The sequence below is a fragment of the Dendropsophus ebraccatus genome, chromosome 12 (genome assembly GCF_027789765.1).
Source record: "Dendropsophus ebraccatus isolate aDenEbr1 chromosome 12, aDenEbr1.pat, whole genome shotgun sequence".
Lineage (NCBI taxonomy): Eukaryota > Metazoa > Chordata > Amphibia > Anura > Hylidae > Dendropsophus > Dendropsophus ebraccatus.
In genome coordinates this window covers 38,862,639-38,882,377 of record NC_091465.1, presented here as the reverse complement: position 1 = coordinate 38,882,377, position 19,739 = coordinate 38,862,639, and the positions used below count along the sequence as shown (strand labels likewise).

The window sequence follows — 19,739 nt, the reverse complement described above, 5'->3', positions numbered from 1 at the left end:
GAAAGTGTGTGTGGTACCTGCACCAGTGATTGGTCAAACAGTGAACAGAAGAAAACAGTAGTTAACCCTTAGACCTTTAACAGTATTATCACCAGGGGAGGATCATACTGTGGGTGGGCGGTATTAAAAAAATGAGCAAACCATTTGATCAGAGTGTCACCACCTTAAGAGACATGAAGAGACATGGTCCTACTCTAGCATTCCCACACTAGCAATGGCCTCTCCTGTGCTAACATTAAGCCTACAAACTGGGCAGATAGGATCCCTAAAGGATAGGGATAATGTACGGTAAGCACTTGCACCTGTAGGTTGCTGTTGCACTTTTTTTTTTTTTTTTTATTATGGTAGTTATAGGTGTAGTGGTTTGGGTCTTAGTCTGCAGTTAGGCTGTATCCATGCTTTCCTGGCATCCAATTTCTCCAAACACCAGGAGTTGAATGCCAAGTGTTTGGGTTCGGCCATGTGGCTGAACCCGGACATTTGCCTGAAGTTCACTCATTACTACTGCTGTTGGGAGCTCAAGAAACACAGTGCTTGTGCCTCTTTATCCTAACAACTGGTGGAGCTCTCAGCATTTGCACCCTCACAGTAGACTTGTTCATTCATTGGTGGAGGTGACAAGGATCTCATGATGGACTCCATACAAATAAATTACTATGTAATAGACATTTTTATAGTACTGGAATCTATATGCAATAATAATCACCAAACCAAGATTTTCTCACTATTCATGGAAAAATGTCTGAATGCTTTATTTTGTACAAAAAAAGTCTTAATGTTCTTGTTGTCCTTTTATCCAGTAATTTTTTTTTTTTAAGAAAAGTGGAAATGGCAAAAATATTTTTGTTTGTTTTTATCAATTGAAATTGTTTGCCTTATAAAATGGAGATTAACATGAATTTAGTTGATTTAAAAAGTAAGTGAAGATGGACCTGAAGCCATTCTGTTTACATATGATGTGCATGCGTTGAATAATATAATGTATACAGCTGTATTTACTTATTGCAGAGTAAACGCTTCAGTTTTCTTACATCATCGGGATTTCCATGAGCAATGTCTATCACTTCAATTCTTCTTGGATCGTACACACAATCTTCCTCTTGGCCACTTGGGTTTATGGTATTTGGTGGTGCCCAAGCAGTGTCATAGCCATAGCATATGATGATGGTCTTAGGCTCTTTTCTAATGTTAATTCCTTGGGTTGGATAAAGTCACAATAAAAACCAAATTACACAGAACGTACAGGGTGCTGTTTCAGGTGCTTTATAACTAGAGATCTATGACTGCATCCATCTTCTCAAGGCAGCAGGATTCAATAGCCTAGAAACTGGTTTTACGTGAACCCAAACTTACTGCTCATCTCTATTTATAACTTAGGACCCATAACACTCAAGATGGCTTTATGCCAAAAAAGTTGGAGTTCGATATATCATAGGAAAAATAAGATAAAAATAAGATAATATTTGATAGGATAAGATACTCGTACCATCTTTCTATATGCAAAGGTCTCTTGGCGTGCGGTATCTTCTGCTTGAGATACACTTACTGCAACTAGGGCATCATTCAGCAACTGTCTTAAGTCCTCTACTGCCTTGGGTAGGCCATATCTACAAACTTTCAGCTATAAGGGCATGTGCACACTGAGGAATAGGCAAGGAATTGAAGAGAATTCCGCTCTTATTTTCTGCTTGAAATTCCTCCCGTAAAATATGAACAGAGCAATGTCCCATTTCATTCAATGGAATTTCCGCTCTGTTGTTCACATTGCAGAATTTCCGAGCTGCGGATTCCGCAGCTCACCCCTGCTCACGGCTGAATACAGGTTTATTCTTTGGATGGACAGTGGAATCTGTCCATGCATAGAATAGTCTATGGTACAGGCGGAGATGCGTCTGGCCGTGAGCGGGGGCGAGCTGGGGAATCTGCACGTATTCCTCAGTATGAACATACCCAAAGAATTGACATGTAATTGACATGATCATTACTGTCATTTGTCTTTCAACATGAAGCGATCCATGGAACAGCATGGCAGACCGCCGCGATCTGCTATCTAGCAATCACCCAGGCCGCCCCCCACAGCTCCCCGCGCCCTCCCTGCACTCACCCGCGTGTAATAGTGCCGGTAGCGAGCAGGGAATGACAGCGCTTGCTTGCTCCTCTCCGTCGCCCCATGTAATAGGGGCTTTAGTTTCAATGCATTTCCCATCATGCAGACGTTCTCCCTCTCCCATCTCTTATCAGCTTACAGCACCTGGCAGCTATAGTGCTAAGCATCCCAGTCAGGCTAAAACTTAGGCTAGGCTCACACTGCGTTTTTACTTTCTGTTTAAGGTATACATTTAAAGGGGGAAAAAAGGGTGCAAAAACAAATCGTAAAAACTGATTGTGCTGTATGCAATGCTGCAGAATCAACTTACATTATTTAAAAAAAACAAAAAAAGTTTTTTAACTTTCAATTCTTTTTCTTTCTTTTTACGCAAACAGAGACATGGCTGACCACATTTTTCTGTACGTTAAACTTAAACATACTAAAAAGACAAACAACCTTCATAGCAACAATCTACTGCCATCCCTCCGTGTAATTGGAGCGGCAGCAGCAGACTGCTGCTATCTCCCATGGGCTCCCTGGATGATCTAAAGATCCTCTCCCGCAGCTCACTGGTCTCGCACTTTCCACTCGCTGTTGGCGCGTGTAGTAACACAGGCAGCGAGTGGGGAACGAGGAGCAAGTGAGTGATGACCTGACAGATCAGCGCTCACTTACTCCCGTTGATCACCCCGTGTAATAAGGGCTTTACTCCCTTAGGACATATGATGCATGTGGGTTATTATAATCCAGGTGCATAACTTTACCTTTATCTACATTGATCCTCATTTGCCAAGTATATGCCCAAACAGCAACATATGTACACCTTCCATAGCAGTTTTTCTTCTTTTCTTCCGGGATAATTCTATTCCCATCTACTCATAGCATTTTCCATAATTCACTTGCTGTGGGACCGAACCCTTCCAGGTACTTGTCATTGAGACCTTTCTTCTCACAAGGATAACAATAGGGCCCTTTACAACAATGGTCTACAGCCTTAAAACATACAAACGACTTTGAATCAGTAGTACCTTACAATATCTTACAGCAGACGAGCAACTGGATACCCAAACAGCACAAACAGAATAGCTGAAACTAGGCAAATACATATAAACAAACAGTAAAGAAACAACATATAACTAATATACATAAACTAATATCAACCTCTAGGTACACAGAAATCTAACCCTTAAGATCAAAAACACAACATGTCACCAGATGAAGCATATACATAATAGTTCTTTACATCAGAATATATATATATATATATATATATATATATATATATATATATATATATATATATATATATATATGTGTGTGTTGTATAACCCAGAAAGAAGAGACTGCGTAACTGCACTCTGCTTTCTATTGGGTGCTTATTTAAAGACTAGTCAACAGTAGAGATGAGCGAACCGGGTTCGAGTCGATCCAAACCCAAACGTTCGGCATTTGATTAGCTGGGGCTGCTGAACTTGGATAAAGCTCTAAGGTTGTCTGGAAAACATGGATACAGCCAATGACTATATCCATGTTTTCCACATAGTCTTAGGGCTTTATCCAACTTCAGCAGCCACCACTAAATCAAATACCGAAAGTTTGGGTTCGGATCGACTCGAGCATGCTCCAGGTTCGCTTATCTCTAGTCAACAGCACTCCTTCTACGAAAAATAGCCTTTTTTTTATTTTTCACACTTTGATTATTATACTTCTATAGTACTCAGCTTATACATGCAATAAACAATTCTATTTCTTTCAACATGCATTTTAATATTATACCAATGCAGACATTTCAGTCTTCTCAACCTTTCTCACCTAGGTCACTAATCACATCTATTATATTCTGATGTACGCCCCCTTATGAGGGTGAAACTTAAAGAAAGATGGAAGAATTTCTTACCTTGCTGCAGACCCTTTTTTCATTGTCGGGTGTGTGTGGGGGGGGGGGGGGGGAGGTCTTCTTGCAAAGTTCCCAGATGTGAAAAGCGAGTAGCTGGGGTTACATTTAGAAGTAACTCTTTTCTTGTTCTGTTTATGACCCCAAGGACCACATTTCTGAGAAATCACCCTGTTATGTCCCCTCAGTTCCTAATTGTATATGTCAGATCTGAATATGAGCGCTCGGAGAACCAAATGACACAGAAGACACAGAGTGCTGGATCAGAGAGGGTAAAATATTTGGATCATCTTCCATCAAACCACAGATGTCTCTTGGCGGTCACAAAGATCTGCTGCTCCTCCCTGCCCTGCCCTTTATAAAAATAAAAATTTCTTAGAATTATTCAAAAAACAAAATAGAGGCTATGGTTACAGACACAAAATGGCGTGTATACATCCACACTTGAGTAACATGCTGTAAAATATTGTTTCTATAATAAATGGGCGCAGTGTAGTTCCTAAATGCTTTGACAGATTCTAAAATCTTTAGGGTAAGATCAGGGTCCTATTTGGCACTAGACACCCCTGTCCCCCCTCCCCACACATGCCGTGGAAGGGTTAACATGTCGGTGAAAGGCCACTACTTTCACTAGCGAAACAGTTTAAAGAAGTGGTAGGCACTGGCTCTGCCACTTATAGTTCCCTTGCAGCCAGCCTGCTCTACCAATGAGGCAAGGGAACTACTCCACTGCGCATCCCCATGTAAGCCTTTTGGAGCCAGACAGTAGGTAGAGATCTGTACAGATCCTTGCTTACTGTCCCTTACTCACTGTGCTAAGCACAATGCGCCTGTACCATTGAGGAAGGGGTTACATCACTTGTTTGCCCAGACTCCGTGTCTCCCATGTGTTATGCTAAGCGCACTGCGCCTTTCCCAGCAAGGAGGGATTAAGTCATTTAACCATTTCCTTGCCATGCTGTTTGCCATGCAATCAGCACAGCAGGTGTGGGGGGGGGGGCAGTAAGGATTGATCTAAACATTTCTTCTTAGTGTCTGCCACCTGCAGGTCAGATAGTAAGCAGCTCTGCTAACTATAAAGGGACTCAACAATTACCCCTCCTTGCTCCTGGCTGTTTCTTCAGTTGTACTGCAGCCTCTAGTGAAGGTCACGTTTACTAGCGGCTGCAGTGCAGAGGAAGATGCAATACACACAGGAGCTGGACAGGAGTGTTAGGCTGTGTCCCCACATTGTATTAATGTTAAAAACACGATGTGGGAAGTTGGGAACACAACCTTCCAGCATACTGTGGGCACTCTTCCTTGTTGCTCCTAAGAAGTGACCATGTCTCATCCAATGTACACTTTAAGAGTTGGTATAACGGTTAGGAAGGGGGTTGTGCCAATGTGTTTGTCAATTTTCTACATTATAGAATGATGACCATTATGGTTTGGCACCTTGTCTGATATGTAGTTAACCCAACTGCTGTAGGATGTAATGCCTTCTTGCTCCCTCTTACAGCCCTGACCTTAAATGCCATTTTTGAATACAAACCCAGGTATAGGTCACAAATAGAGATGAGCGAACCTGGAGCATGCTCGAGTCCATCCGAACCCGAACGTTCGGCATTTGATTAGCGGTGGCTGCTGAAGTTGGATAAACCCTAAGGCTATGTGGAAAACATGGATATAGTCATTGGCTGTACTCATGTTTTCCAGACAACCTTAGAGCTTTATCAAAGTTCAGCAGCCGCCACTAATCAAATGCCGATCGTTCGGGTTCGGATGGACTCGAACCCAATTCGCTGATCTCTAATCACAAATCAACATCTATAGGAGACTTTCCCTCTATTCAGTTCCATTTATGGCTTCAAGTTCAATAATAGGAAATAAACATAAAACTGAATGTGTGAACAAACCCTTATAGTCACTACATGCGTTGAATAAAATAAACATGAAAATATTGCTAAGAGAAAACTGCTGGTTAATTATTCAATGACGGATATGTGGCTAAGGTCATTACAAAACATTACAATATGTTCAGTCATTGCTTTTATTCAAACAGACTAATCCGGTATGTAAAATATTATATAAAAGGCAGGCATTAATATGTGACCCCTGCACCCGAGTCCAGTGTAATAGTAGTGAAGTGACCAGTGGGATTGTTCATAAGAAACCTCTTTAAGGCCATATTCACATATCCACAATTCTGTCCCCAGTTGCGGATCCGCAATTACGGACAGAAAATAGGATCAATGTATTTCAATGGCTCCATTCACACATCTGTAGCTGTGTACAGGGCTGTGATCCATACCGCATAAAAAGACAGGCCCTAGTGCCGACTTAAATTCCCCCACGGACACGCAATTGGAACCCTATGGGGATCCGCAATACGCAAATAGTGATTTGATTATTATTAACCACACTTTAATTTTTGCGGATGAGCAAAAAATACGGATGGAATACAATACCGATGAAACACAGATGGAATTTTGCGGATTGCTGAAACGTCAGGGCATGAGTCAGCCCATGCAAACTATTAGTATATAGCTTGCATTTTAGGAAATGTCCTTTTTTTGGGGAGATGTTTAAAAAAGTTCAGCACAAGTGTATTCAGGCACATTTACACCTTAGGGTCAGTTCACATGTGACAGACATATAGAAATTTCTGCAAGGGTCCCATTCATCATATACGGAAATCAAAACCCTATTCAGATGAATAGAACAGATTTTCAGTATCAAAAAAATCTGGTTACAATCTGACGCATGTAAATACACTATAATTCTGGGTTCAGGTGCTATGTAACAGCGGCCGTCCTGTGACACAGCTGTGTCGCTGTCTGTGAAGTTCTTCCCGGCCGGAACTGCAGTACCGGGCAGAAGAACATCACTTCTTTTGAATTGGAATACGGGCACATCTTGGTGTGCCTGCATTCCAATTAACCATAGCAGACAATATAAAGTCTGACAGCAGCCACACTTTACATTTGTCTGCACAGTCAATTTCGTGCGGCCAATGAATTGCAGCCACACAAAATGGACATGTCAGTTTTTTGTGCGGCTGCATGGAATCCCAGACGGAGTGTATACAGCTATTTTTTTTTTCATATAAACAATAGGCATTTAGACGAAGTGAGAAATTGCTACGAAAAGTCGATAATACTATCTTAAATAAGATTGTATTTGCTTTAGTCAAATACTGTGAATACTGATGAATGTTTACACTAAAAGACTTCAGAACGATTAACAATGACTTTGAGGTAAGGTCAAAAGATGCAATCAATGACATATAAACTAATTTTCGTTCGTTGATTGATCGTCATTTACACCTATATATTTATTCATTGTGCAATAATCGGCCCGTGTAATAGGCCCTGGAGGCCATATTACATGGCTTATTACATGGCTAACTTAAAGGGAACCTGTCACCCCCCGTGCCAGGGTGACACCCGCACGACCCCCTGGTGGAGCACCATATACGTACCCCCTTCCCCGAAGTCCCGTTCCCGCCGCTGTGATATCGCCGTCGGAAGCCGTGCGCACACTCATCTGAGATGAGTCCGACGCCCATAGAGAATGACTGGAACCGTCGTTCTCTATGAGTGTCTGACTCAGAGATGAGTGCACGCACGGCTTCCGATGGCGATATTGCAGCGGCAGGACTGGGTCCAGGACCGGGACTTCGGGTAAGGGGTAAGTATACGGTGCTCCACCGGGGGGGGGGTCGGGCGGGCGTGGGCGGTGACAGGTTTCCTTTAAAGCTAGATTCACATGTAACATATCTGCAGTGGATTTCAAACTGCGAGTTCACAGTGAAATCCGCTGAGGATACCTCTCCTGTCATTTCCAAGGTGAACTCAGGAAGGATTTTGGCCATCGCATCTCCTCCATGTTTGCATCTTTATAAGTTGTACGATAAGGATATATGCTACAAAAGTTGAATAAAACAACCTTGCTTCACCAGTGATTTTAACAGTAATATACAGTAAACCACAGCTTTACATGAAGTGACCATACTTTAGTCTTTTGTACAATAAACCAGCAATATTTCCTATTAGATTGGTAGATAGACCATTTTTCCTAACCTCTACAACTCTTTGGGACTATGAAGATGTTTTAGGCAATGTTTTCACAATGTGTAAACAACGGCCTTTGTTTTAGATGAAAAATTGCATTAAAGGGGTTATCTAGCGCTACAAAAACATAGCCACTTTCTTCCAGAGACAGCCCCACTCTTGTCTCCAGCTTGGGCGGGGGTTTGCTGCTCAGTTCCATTGAAGTGAATGGAGATTAATTGCAAACCACACCTGATCTAGAGACAAGAGTCGTGTTATCTCTGCAAGAAAGTAGTCATGTTTTTGTAGCACTGGATAACTCCTTTAAAGTCTATGGACAACAGCCAGAAATAAATGACATGATTATTATTCAGACAGCCGTTGCTCAATACGTTGTGTCTGACTTCAATGCAAATCACTGCATTATGAAAAAGAACAGCTGTTGTTTTAATTGTAAACAGACATTATTTTTATGAAAAGTATGATGTGTGAACGCAGCCTTGGGGTGGGTTTACATGTAACTTAATTGCAGCGGTTTCATGCTGCGAGTATGCAGAAAAATCCTCTGCAATTCCCCTCCTGTCACTTTCAATAGGATTACATACTGGCAGCGGAATTGTCACCCCGCTGTGAGTATGTAAAAAAAGCCACCTTAACCCCCCCGTGGCCCGGTAATGTATGCACCAAGCCGTGGGGTGTTAAGGGGGCTGTCACGTGCATGCTTGCAGCAGGATGACAATTCTGCTCCAATAGTAGGTTTACACTACGAAATCTGTGTGGATAAGTTCTGGCGGATTCCGTGGCTCGTACCCGTTCACGGCGACCTGTGTATCTGCCAGCTCCATAGACACCATTCTATGTCCGGGCCAATTCCGCTGTCCGCCAAAAGAACTGACATGTCAGTTTTCATCGGAAGGCAGAATCCGTATGGCCATAGAATCGTGTCTATGGCATGGGCGGATAGGGCCGCCGCCGTGAGCGGGTATGAGTGACGGAATCCACCAAAACTTATCTGCATGGATTCCGTAGTGTGAACCCATCCCAAGTATGTAATCCTATTGAAAAAGACAGTTAAGGCATTCGCAGCGAAGCAAGAAATCCGCTGCGGTTCAGTTATGTGTGAAGCTACCATTCATGTGAATTATTACATAGCAGTAACAAGCAAATCTATTCAGATTCTATTCTCATAGGTATCTAACATGGGAAGAGTCTAGAATACAGACTTTTTTTTTTTTTTTTTTTTTAAACAGAAACTGCAACATAGCCTCCAGTCTTCACAAAGAAGAAAATCACAAGTTCACGCTTGCAGGCTAACTACTTGTGTGCTGTCAAGCTAGCTATACACAATAGATTGGCCACAACATCTGATTTCAGAGACCGGCTGACCATCTAAAGTGTATGGGGGCCTCCTATTAGCATGTTGGATTCCAGCTGCCTGATTCTATAGCCTCTGGGAGATAAAGTACCACCAGCAGAGTCTGGAAGTGGCTTTCCCCCACTTACTAGAGAGAGCACATGCATGCATTTGGGCATGTATATAAGGGGAATCGAGAAAAAAAGCTGGTTTGTTCAGCCAACAGTTCTCTTACGTGTATAGCTAGCTTTATATAATTTGTAATAGATTCCCTCTACCAGGACAAGCGTCTCATATTTAGATCGTCCTGTTAACATCTGGCCGACTGGTAGACATACTGGGAGGCATCTTACTAATGCGTTTGAGAATCACTGCCCTACATGACCACCGGACATCTCTGGTATAAAACAACCTATCTTTTTATTCATTGTACTACTCAGTAGAAACATACTATATTACACAATGAGGTGTTTTTTTTTGTTTTGTTCTCAGCCTTCCTTACATTTGAAATATTATTAATTCCGTCATTTCCGAGTTTGACATTTATTCCACGGCACAGAAACATTCTACAAAAAAATTCTTAAGAGGGAAACGCTTGTAAAGTTGCATGCCGAACTAGATGCCTTTATACATCTGCCCCAATGCAAAGATGCAAATTACCAACACTCGCTCGGTCTGGCTAAAAGTCATCATTTGTATCTTTTTATAAAAAAAACGAAAAAACAAACAAAAAAAAAAAGACCTCATATTGCACATACGAAATGGTTGAAGAATAAGCATTTGCCTATTTATCTTGTTTTTAGTAAAGTAAACCAGTCTGAGGTGGAGTGACTAGCGCTAGTCGTCATCAGAACTTTCTGAGCTCTCGTCTTTGGCCACTTTCCAGTTGGTCCTCCTGCTTTTCCTGGCTTCTGTCTCAGAGTCTTTTTTAGTTTTCGATCTTCGGTGATGTTTCCTGCTGGATTTCTCAGTCCATCGTTCTTTATGTTCCTCTGCATCGTGATCTTCAGTGCTGCTCATCTCATTGCTTGAGGTGTCGCTATCCTGTCCAGATGAAGATGGCTGCTTTTTTGAAGTCTTTTTCCGAGTCTTCTTCTTCCGCTTGGACTTCTTTGGTTTCTTTTCTACATGGTCTGAGCTATCGCTTTCACTTGAGGATTCTGTGCTCTCTTCCTGCTCTTTTTTCCTCTTTTTCAGCTTTTTATGTGAACGCTTCTTCTGCTTTTTCTTGTGGGTTTTCTTTGACCGTTTGCGTTTATGGGATTCCTGCTCCTTCTGGTCTTTGCGTCTAGATTTATCTTCTCCATTGGTTGTTTTTTTGCCTCTCCTTTCTTCCACATCACTGTCAAAAGAATTTTTTGAAAAGTCATCACCCTCAGATAACATACTTATAGCATTGAAAGCGTAGCTGTCACCATGTGGCTTTTCGCCAATCTGCATGCAGTTGCAGCCAATACCAAAAGATTGGGCTGCTGTGAATACATCTTGCGTTGGTTCTCAGTTCTGTGCACTTATAATTAGGGCTTGTGCACAAAACTTGCCCAGCATACATTGCAGCAAGAGCAACCTGATCTGCGCGACGACACAACAATCAGTGCAAAGCAACATAGTGACACATACACTTTCCGAAACTTGTACATAGTATCTAGTATTATATAAAAATAAAATGTAATTTATATGGGTTGAAATCATTTTGTGTATATTAAATGAGAAGTCCAGAAAAAATAATAATTTGCAAGCAGGCAGGGGCGGAACATAATAATCAAGCACTTCTTACCCCTCCCTCTGTCTCTGAAGAGCTGTGCCAAATGCTCCATGATCCCCGACGGAACTCCTATTGCCCCCCCCAAGGCTGATGGATTGCCCATTCAGCCAAACAGTGACTGCAGCGGTGTCCTGCCTCAGTCACTGACAGGCAGAGAGGGCAATCCAGACGGGTAGTGACATTGGCGGGGGTCCCGCAGTGGTGAGAGTGCTGTGGAGGCACAGGGAGAGGTAAGTAGGGTTTGTTTATTATGTTCCGCCGTTCCCCCGCCTGCTTGAAAATTTCTATTTACTCCAGAGTTGTCTCATGAGGACACTGCTGTCCATATGGTAAATACAGGTTCTTTTCATTTACAGACTTTCACCATGTTCCCTCTTGGACTACAAGAAGAAAGATTAATATTTTATCTTTATTAATCCAGCGCTTAACTCATAAGCCATTTTAACTGTATAGTGCAACACGAAGGAACAAAGAAGGAAGATGTACAGGGGTGGAATACTGAATATTATGTTCAGTCCTATTATTATATTGTGCTCTAACTGGCTGATACAAATAGGTCATAGTCTTCCTTCATGCTCCATTACAGCAACTACTTCCAGCAGTATATATGAATTGTAATTCACCAAACAAACCTGTCTGTGTCAAATTCATCAGGATACAGCTCCTTATAACCGCTATGACCCCACCTGGAAACCAGGAAAAGAAATAAAAGTTTGTAACTGTACTAAATGATTTAATAGAAAAAAAAAGGAAAAGAAATTGGCAGCATATCTATGACTCTGTTCACACTGCAGGTTGCACGCTGCTTGTGGCTTAAGTGCAGACAAAAAAAAAAACAGAAGGTGCAACAGCAACCCACAGGTGCAAGGGCTTGCCGTATATACTCCTCCCAGTGTACACACAATAAACAGAGCAGATGTTTATCATGTGTACACTAGGAGGAGTATATATATGGTAAGCCCTTGCACCTGTGGGTTGCTGTTGCACCTTCTGTTTTTTTATAAAAGTAGATTTAATAAAACAATTCACAAAAGGTTAACAATTGTCTACAAAGTCTACACACTTAGATTACACAAAGTGAGTTTCAACATGCTGAAAATCTTTATTTATTGCCCAAAATACTCAGAGCTCAGTATTTAATTAAGTTAAAAAAAAAAGAAAAAATAATAATGATAATAGTTAAAATGCCCCCAAGTGATTTAAAATAGTAAGCAGTTACTCACCACTCTGATCCTGCCCTGATATCCTCCCCCCCCCCCATTCAGGCTCTGGTTGGCACCCGTGATCACTGACTGGCGGCAGCAGCTATGTGACATTCACTCCAGAAGTGAGAACGGGGTGCTGGCCAGAGCCTGAACTGAGAGAAACAGCGTGGGATGGGAAAAGCGAGTAACTGCTTGCTTGTTATTTTAGATTATTTGGTTTTAAAGCATGGATAACCTCTTAAAAAAACATGAGTAAGGCTAGGTTCACACTGCTTTTTCAGCATCCGTTTAACGGATCCGTTTTTTTTAACGTCCAGAAAAATAGGGTCAGCAACGTTTTTTGGTCCGCCCCAAAAAACGGATCCGTTTTTTTTTTTTTTATAATGGAATTCAATGGAACGGATGCACACAAATGAATCCGTTTTTTGCAATCCGTTTTTCATGCGTTTTTTGCAAAAAACGGATGCGTTAAATGGATGCTGAAAACGCAGTGTGAACCTAGCCTAACACAAGTTAAATCCTAGATGGTTAAATTATGGATATAAACCTTTATTCAGCCCTACAATATTATAGCATGCATACCTTAAACTTCCTTGAAGTCACAATGTCACTAAATACATCTCCAAGAAAAATGTGCAATTGGTGATAGGAGATGCATCACCAGACATGGCCGTCATGGTTTGCCAACTTTATGACGCCAGAAGCCAATCCTCATAGCAGAAGCTGCCTCAGGCATTGCAGAGTTGGATTATCTGATGCAGCATCTCCAAAAGCCAGGTGCAAATTTGACGATGTCCCTGAACCACATTTCCCCTGTACATTTGGCATACATATATGTTAGCAACAGAGATGAGCGATTCGCACATCTTTTTTTGAATCAATATTTTTATTGAACGTTTTCACAAAACAATTTTCTCCCAATATAAACAAAAAACTCTCCGGAGGGCATACCCTCCGACCCATACCCACCCTAACCCCACGACCTCCCCCCCCACCCCCCAAACTTTCCCGTTCCACAGTCTATGTGAACATACATAAAGTGCAACGTTCCAAAAACCATGACATCACTTTACAGCCTGAATATTTTCAAGTAATAGACTAAAAAAAAGAAGAAGAAAGTAAAGAGCCTAGATAGGCTAAGATCTTCATAATGTCTACCGACATGTGGTAAGCAGAGGGCTAAAGAGGAGACACAAACTATCCTTCTAGCTTGTATACAACATAGCTTAGCTTTATGTGCGGGGGCCTGGGGACGCAAGTTCAGGTATAGCCATCCACCTTCCCCAAAGCTTCTCAAATTTCCTGCTAGCTTTTCGTTTCTCATATGTGTACCTCTCTATACCAATCAACCAGTTCACCTTTCCCACAAATTCCGATACTGGGCGATTCGCACATCTAAACTCTTTGGTTGATCAGTGCTCCACTCATCAAGCAGTCAGCCTTTCAGCGCTGCTCCGCTCCCTGCCACTCCTTCCATAATGCTGGGAAAAGCTGGATCCAATCCTGGGAGCGGCAGGGAGTGGAGCACTGATCAAACAAAACGCTTCACCTCTTTTAGATGAGGGATTCGCTCATCTCTAGTTAGCAACCTCTCAAAAGGTGGTGCCAGCATTTACTGCAACATATGGACAGCAGGTGCACATAGTTTAATGGGCCAAACATTATCAACTAGTGACAAATTGTATGCTATTAGCAGTACTGTATTTTTCCCCCCCCAGGATGGAAAAGCTCGTCTGCCTGTGCCTTTTAGTCTTGCAATATAAACATATGTTCAGAAAATGGGCTGATAGTGTACCAGTCGACTACATCAAACTCATTGGGCTGCTGTCTATGTTCCTTAGTATACACCAGCAACCCTTTCACGGATTGTGAGTACCCGCGCCCGTGGAGCAGAGCACCAGTAAAGGGGGGGGTACACATGGCATCCTGTCACCTAAGTATGTTGATGGTAGTGGCCAACGTCCCTTGTGGCACCTGAAGATCTGCGTGGGCAAGCACCCGGCGTTGGATCTCACGAGGACTACAGCATGAGCAGTATAAAAGAAGGAGCAGGAGCGAGGTGCAGCAGTCCGTTGGTGAAGAGAAGAGCTGCCCTGACCTGCTGTGAGGAGCTCCGGTCCTGAGTGCTCCTGCCCATTGCTGAACTGAACAGGAGAATGTCATCTCGGAGGCCTGATGTCAGGAGGAGACAGAAGACTGCTGCTGCGCTGCTGGAAGATCCGTCCCAGGAAGATTTACAACCCGGGGGAGGAGAGTCTGCCCTGCCTGTGCCTGGGGAGGGTCAGCTGGAGGTCGGAGAGTTACTAAGGCAACTGCTGTGCACTTGCGCAATTCTTTAGCCAAGAATACCTGGGCCAGTTACTCGACTGCGTAGTCTAAGTGGACTACTTTTTGTTCGGTTCGTCATCTGGACGCCTTTTCGTCCTCGGTGGACGCTGGCTTGCTGTTTGTGTCTGAGCTGATGGGTGCTGGATACTCTGCTGCCAGCATTGTCAAATTTTTGTCCGGTTTGGCTTTCTTTTTTAAACTGCTGGGTGTGTTTGATTTTACGAAGGAATTTTTTATAAAGCAATTGCTGAAAGGTTATGGTCGTGTTGGCCTACCTGGGGTTAAAACCAGACCTCTCTCTCTGGCTCTATTGAGGAGATTATGTTCTGCACTGGCTGTAGTCTGTTATTCTCCCTATGAGACATGCTTATTTACGGCGGCATTTGTTTTGGCGTTTTTTTGCTGCTTTGAGAGTTGGTGAATTTACTGCTGACAATAAGTCGTCTCTCTCTCCTCTCTTATTATCCGACCTTCGGTTGGGTGTCAATTCTGTTTCTGTATTTGTTAAGAAATAAAAAACTGACCAGAAAGGTTTAGGTTCGTGGGTTTTACTGAATTCTTTACATGACCCCGCCTACTGCCCTGTTAGGACCATGCGTGAATGGCTTGCTGTGAGATCTTTTGATCACGGACCGCTTTTCATGCATCTGGATAAATCTAGTCTGACCAGGGCACAGTTTAATGTAGTACTCAAGAAATCACTGAAACACCTGGGCCTGGAAGGAAAAAAGTTTTCCTCTCACTCATTTAGAGTGGGCGCTGCTACTGAAGTGGCGTCCTTAGGTCTTTCTGAGTCGGTCATCAAGAGGCTGGGGAGATGGCATTCACACAGATATAAAATCTATGTCCGTCCGCAATTGTTGGTTTAACCTTTTTATTATTTCCTAGGTAAGACCATTATTTGGATTATTGGACACTCCTTTATTCATTGGTCTATGCGGAGAGCCTTTACTAAGCGTGGTATGGCAAACCTGGGTTATGATGTTAATAAAGTTGTCATTTATTGGTTTGGGTTTAAGGGTTTATGTTGGTCAGAGTTGGTATCCAAGATCTCTAAATTGAAACGTACCTGGCCGCTTCCACACCTCCTTATAGTCCACCTGGCGGGTAATGATCTGGGTAAATCCCGAACGGTGGACTTACTGGTCCGCATGAAGTCAGATTTTATTTTATTGCGGGATTTGCTCCCTCTGACTTACTTTGTTTACTCTGAGATCATTAATCGCTTGGCCTGGACGGCAAAAGATTTAAAATTTTTAAACAAAATTCGCAAGCGCATCAATAGGGCGATGGAGAAATTCCTGCCAACTCTAGGGGGACTTTCTCATCGCCATATTGATCTTGAGGGCTCGTTGCCGGGATTTTTTAGGGACGATTTTGTACATATGTCCGATGTGGGCAACAATGTTTTTCATTGTGGTCTGCAGGATATCATTGACAAGTGGCTGCGATGTGTTGGGGAGGCCATGTGACATCACATGGCCTTGGTGGGGTGTGTTAGTCGCCCAACACAGGGCTGGACATGTTTTATGTTAATGGTTTGATATGTTGTTAACTTTATATGGAGTTTGAAATAAACATATGGTTATTATTGGATAAAAGAAACAATAATAAACATTGCGGCCAAATTTCTTCCACAGATCTGGTTGTTGTGTCTTTATTAATAATATGTATAATATTTCATTATGGGGACTAGGATACCATGTGAGTACCCGCGCCCGTGGAGCAGAGCACCAGTAAAGGGGGGGGGTACACATGGTATCCTGTCACCTAAGTATGTTGATGGTAGTGGCCAACGTTCCTTTGTGGCACCTGAAGATCTGCGTGGGCAAGCACCCGGCGTTGGATCTCACGAGGAGTACAGCATGAGCAGTATAAAAGAAGGAGCAGGAGCGAGGCGCAGCAGTCCGTTGGTGAAGAGAAGAGCTGCCCTCCCTCCCTCCCCATTTACTTTGGACCTATTCTTGTCGCGATGTTTATTATGGGGTGTGTTAGTCGCCCAACACAGGGCTGGACATGTTTTATGTTAATGGTTTCGTATGTTTTTAAATTTATATGAAGTTTGAAATAAACATATGGTTATTATTGGATAAAAGAAACAATAAACATCGCGGCCAAATTTCTTCCACAGATCTGGTTGTTGTGTCTTTATTAATAATATGTATAATATTTCATTATGGGGACTAGGATACCATGTCGTACACGCTGTACAAGACAAATGTGATGTCAGCTTAACCTTAGATTTTATACATTCCCATGCTGCCACCTGCAGGATGACAGAAAATACACTCACCTGTCTGGAATGCTAGACTCACACTCGTAGTACTTCTTGTTCAATGCCCGCACGCTCAGTGCACTTTGTCTTAGAGTAATTTCTGCTGCTGCTGCAGATTCCTTTCGGGCACTTTCTTGGCTTCCTTCAGCATCAAAGCCATCAGATCTCATCCGGCTCCTTACAATAAATATATCAATTTGTTAGTTATTTGAGTAGCATTCCCACCCAAACTTCAGTCATGCTACAGAGCCATTTAAAGGGATACGACATAGAACAATACAGTGCTAAAAGATAGAATATTTCTTTAGATTATGGTCATAGCATTATTATTATAATTCTTTTATTAATAGTAATACACTGAATAGGGAACAACACTGATACACTAGAGATAGAAAGAACCTGATATAGGCACACAAGGTCCCTCTTGTAGACATTCTGTGTGCAGGCTTGTGACGCCCCTGTACAGCACCATATTAATGAGATATTCTTTAGAAGATATTCCTTTAAGTGAGAGTATATCTCTATTATATTACGGCATCCATTTTAGCATGGCAGGGCTTTTTTTCTGATGGACTCAGTACACACCAATAGAAAAAAAAACTGTTTAAAATTATAAGTATGCAGAGCCTCCGAAAGGTTGTAGGGACAGTAAAACAGATAGGGATGAGGCTTTATGTTATGTTCACATGCAGCATATATATATTGGGTTCACATACACTGTGGAAAAGCCTACCTGTTATCATTAAACTCTTCAGGATACAGCTCCTTATAACCATTGTGATCCCATCTGTACAGGGGAGAAGAGCAGTCAGTAAAGGAATAGTACATACAGAACGTGCAAAAGGTAATAAATAAATAAAATAAATTATATATAAGCACAAAAAAAATGTACAAGATCAATACAACTATCACACAGATAAAAAAATTGACAGTCTAAAGGCCCTATTCCACGGAACGATTATCGGCCGATAATCGTCCCGTAGAGTAGGAGGCAACCATCAGCAGACATCGTTCATGTTGAAAAGATAAACGACTTATATAGCAACGATCTGCCGCAGTCGCTCCGTGAAATAGGAGCGGCGCCAGCAGATCGCTGCTATATCCTATGGGCTGCCTGGACGATAAGCGATCACCTGGGCAGCCTCCCTGCAGCCCCTCCCGCACTCACCCACTCGCTCCTGTGTGGAACAGCGGCAGCAAAGAGCAGGGAAATTTATCTGACAGATCTTTGAAGCCAAAACCAGGAACAGACTATAAACAGGGAACAGGTCATAAAGGAAAGACTGAGATTTCTCCTCTTTTCAAATCCATTCCTGGCTTTGGCTTCCAAATTCTGTCAGATAAATCAGCCTGTGTAAACGCACCATTAGGGTATCAAATAAGCTAACAAATAATAAGCTTGTGACTGCAATAGCATCTAGCTTGCTGAAACCAATGGCCGACAAGTATGATCTTACTTAATGAAGTTCTGTAAGATATTTCCCATAAAGTGATATAATATCGCTAAGGCAGACCATGACTTTGATGAGTAGAGGTTCAACCCTTTGGGACCCCACTGACCTGTGCAGAGGTCATATCTACAGGTGTCAACTTTTGCTGCAATTCTGCACTTTTCAGCAGCCTCCTCTATATCATTACAGACAGAACAAGCAGTCTCACCTTCATTTCAGGTTTATATTTTTAACATAAAAACTTTATTTAAAGGGTATCTATCAGCAGGTTAGACAGATCTAACCTGCTAATAGACTGTAATAGGCCAGGGGATGGGGAGTAAGACCAGATCTGCCTGCTAGTTCTTACAGCACACCTCCTTATGAATATTTATCACAGTGCTTTGCGGTGACATCACTCTCTGCCGTCTCTTTCTGCAGAGCTCTTATTAACATTCATAGGTATTCAGAGGAGTGCTGCAGGAGTCAGTAGGCTGAGCAAAGCACTCAGGGCTACAGGACCACCCCAAGTGCACCAAACCTCCTCATTTACATATTCAGAAAAAGAAGATTTATTATTAATGACAGTGGACTTTCTAAATAAAAGTACGGTCACATGTCCTATTAGAATCTAGCAGGTGATAGGTTCCCTTTTAACAATAAGTCATTTTTTGATGACACATTTCCTTTAAAGTGTACCTCCACACAAGGGTTCACAAATTCTGCATTAAAGGCATGCGGACTAAACTATGCAGGTGCATGGCGTCAGCCACATTTATTCATCCTCTGTGGGAACGCAGTCTGATCTTAAGGTGGTGACTCTGCTTTTCACAGGTGATAGTGCTACACTTTTCTTAGCCCAGTTTCTTTCAATTATGAAAACCTAGACCCTGTTGCTTTGGCTTTCTCTCTGCAATAGTGATGCAGACTCCTCCTATAAATAAACAATGCTGAAATAAGGCCACAGCTTTCAGAATCTATAACTGACCTGTTAAGATCTGGTGACACGCGTCTCCGTTTTGTCCCAGTAGCTTCTGTTTGCTTCTCAAGTTCCCGAATCTTCCACATTTCAGATTCTTCTTGGATCTGGGCATAGTAAATATGAAGGAGAAGGAAAAACATGATTTAAAAATGTCATAAGACTTTGTGTTTTTGCTCTGAAACTGCAGCTTCTTCGCTGCTCGGCAGGATGGAAGGCTGCAAAATAAGCTGCCAGCAAGCTCACTATACCAGAAATCCCTAAGCATACTCACTGCGGAAGATAGCAAAACTAATCATATCTGTCCACATGGAATAGCTTTTGAATCCCACATGCATCAAGGAGCCTAGTAAACCTATGTGCATTTATTCACCAGTTGTCTTTCT

General features: G+C 42.3%; 1 protein-coding gene across 2 annotated transcripts in view; it reads right to left on the bottom strand.

The window, feature by feature from the left end:
• Nucleotides 1-9,898: 9,898 nt before the first annotated feature.
• NKAPD1 (NKAP domain containing 1) overlaps nt 9,899-19,739 on the bottom strand; it is a 23,796-nt gene continuing 13,955 nt past the window's right edge. For both annotated transcript variants that reach the window (XM_069947153.1, XM_069947154.1), the window contains 5 exons: nt 19,363-19,460; nt 17,678-17,731; nt 16,963-17,121; nt 11,769-11,822; nt 9,899-10,713 (listed from right to left, as the gene is read on the bottom strand). In XM_069947153.1, the coding sequence (XP_069803254.1) occupies nt 10,209-10,713; nt 11,769-11,822; nt 16,963-17,121; nt 17,678-17,731; nt 19,363-19,460 (870 nt within the window). In that variant the 3' untranslated portion in view covers nt 9,899-10,208. The remainder of the gene's footprint in view (nt 10,714-11,768; nt 11,823-16,962; nt 17,122-17,677; nt 17,732-19,362; nt 19,461-19,739) is intronic.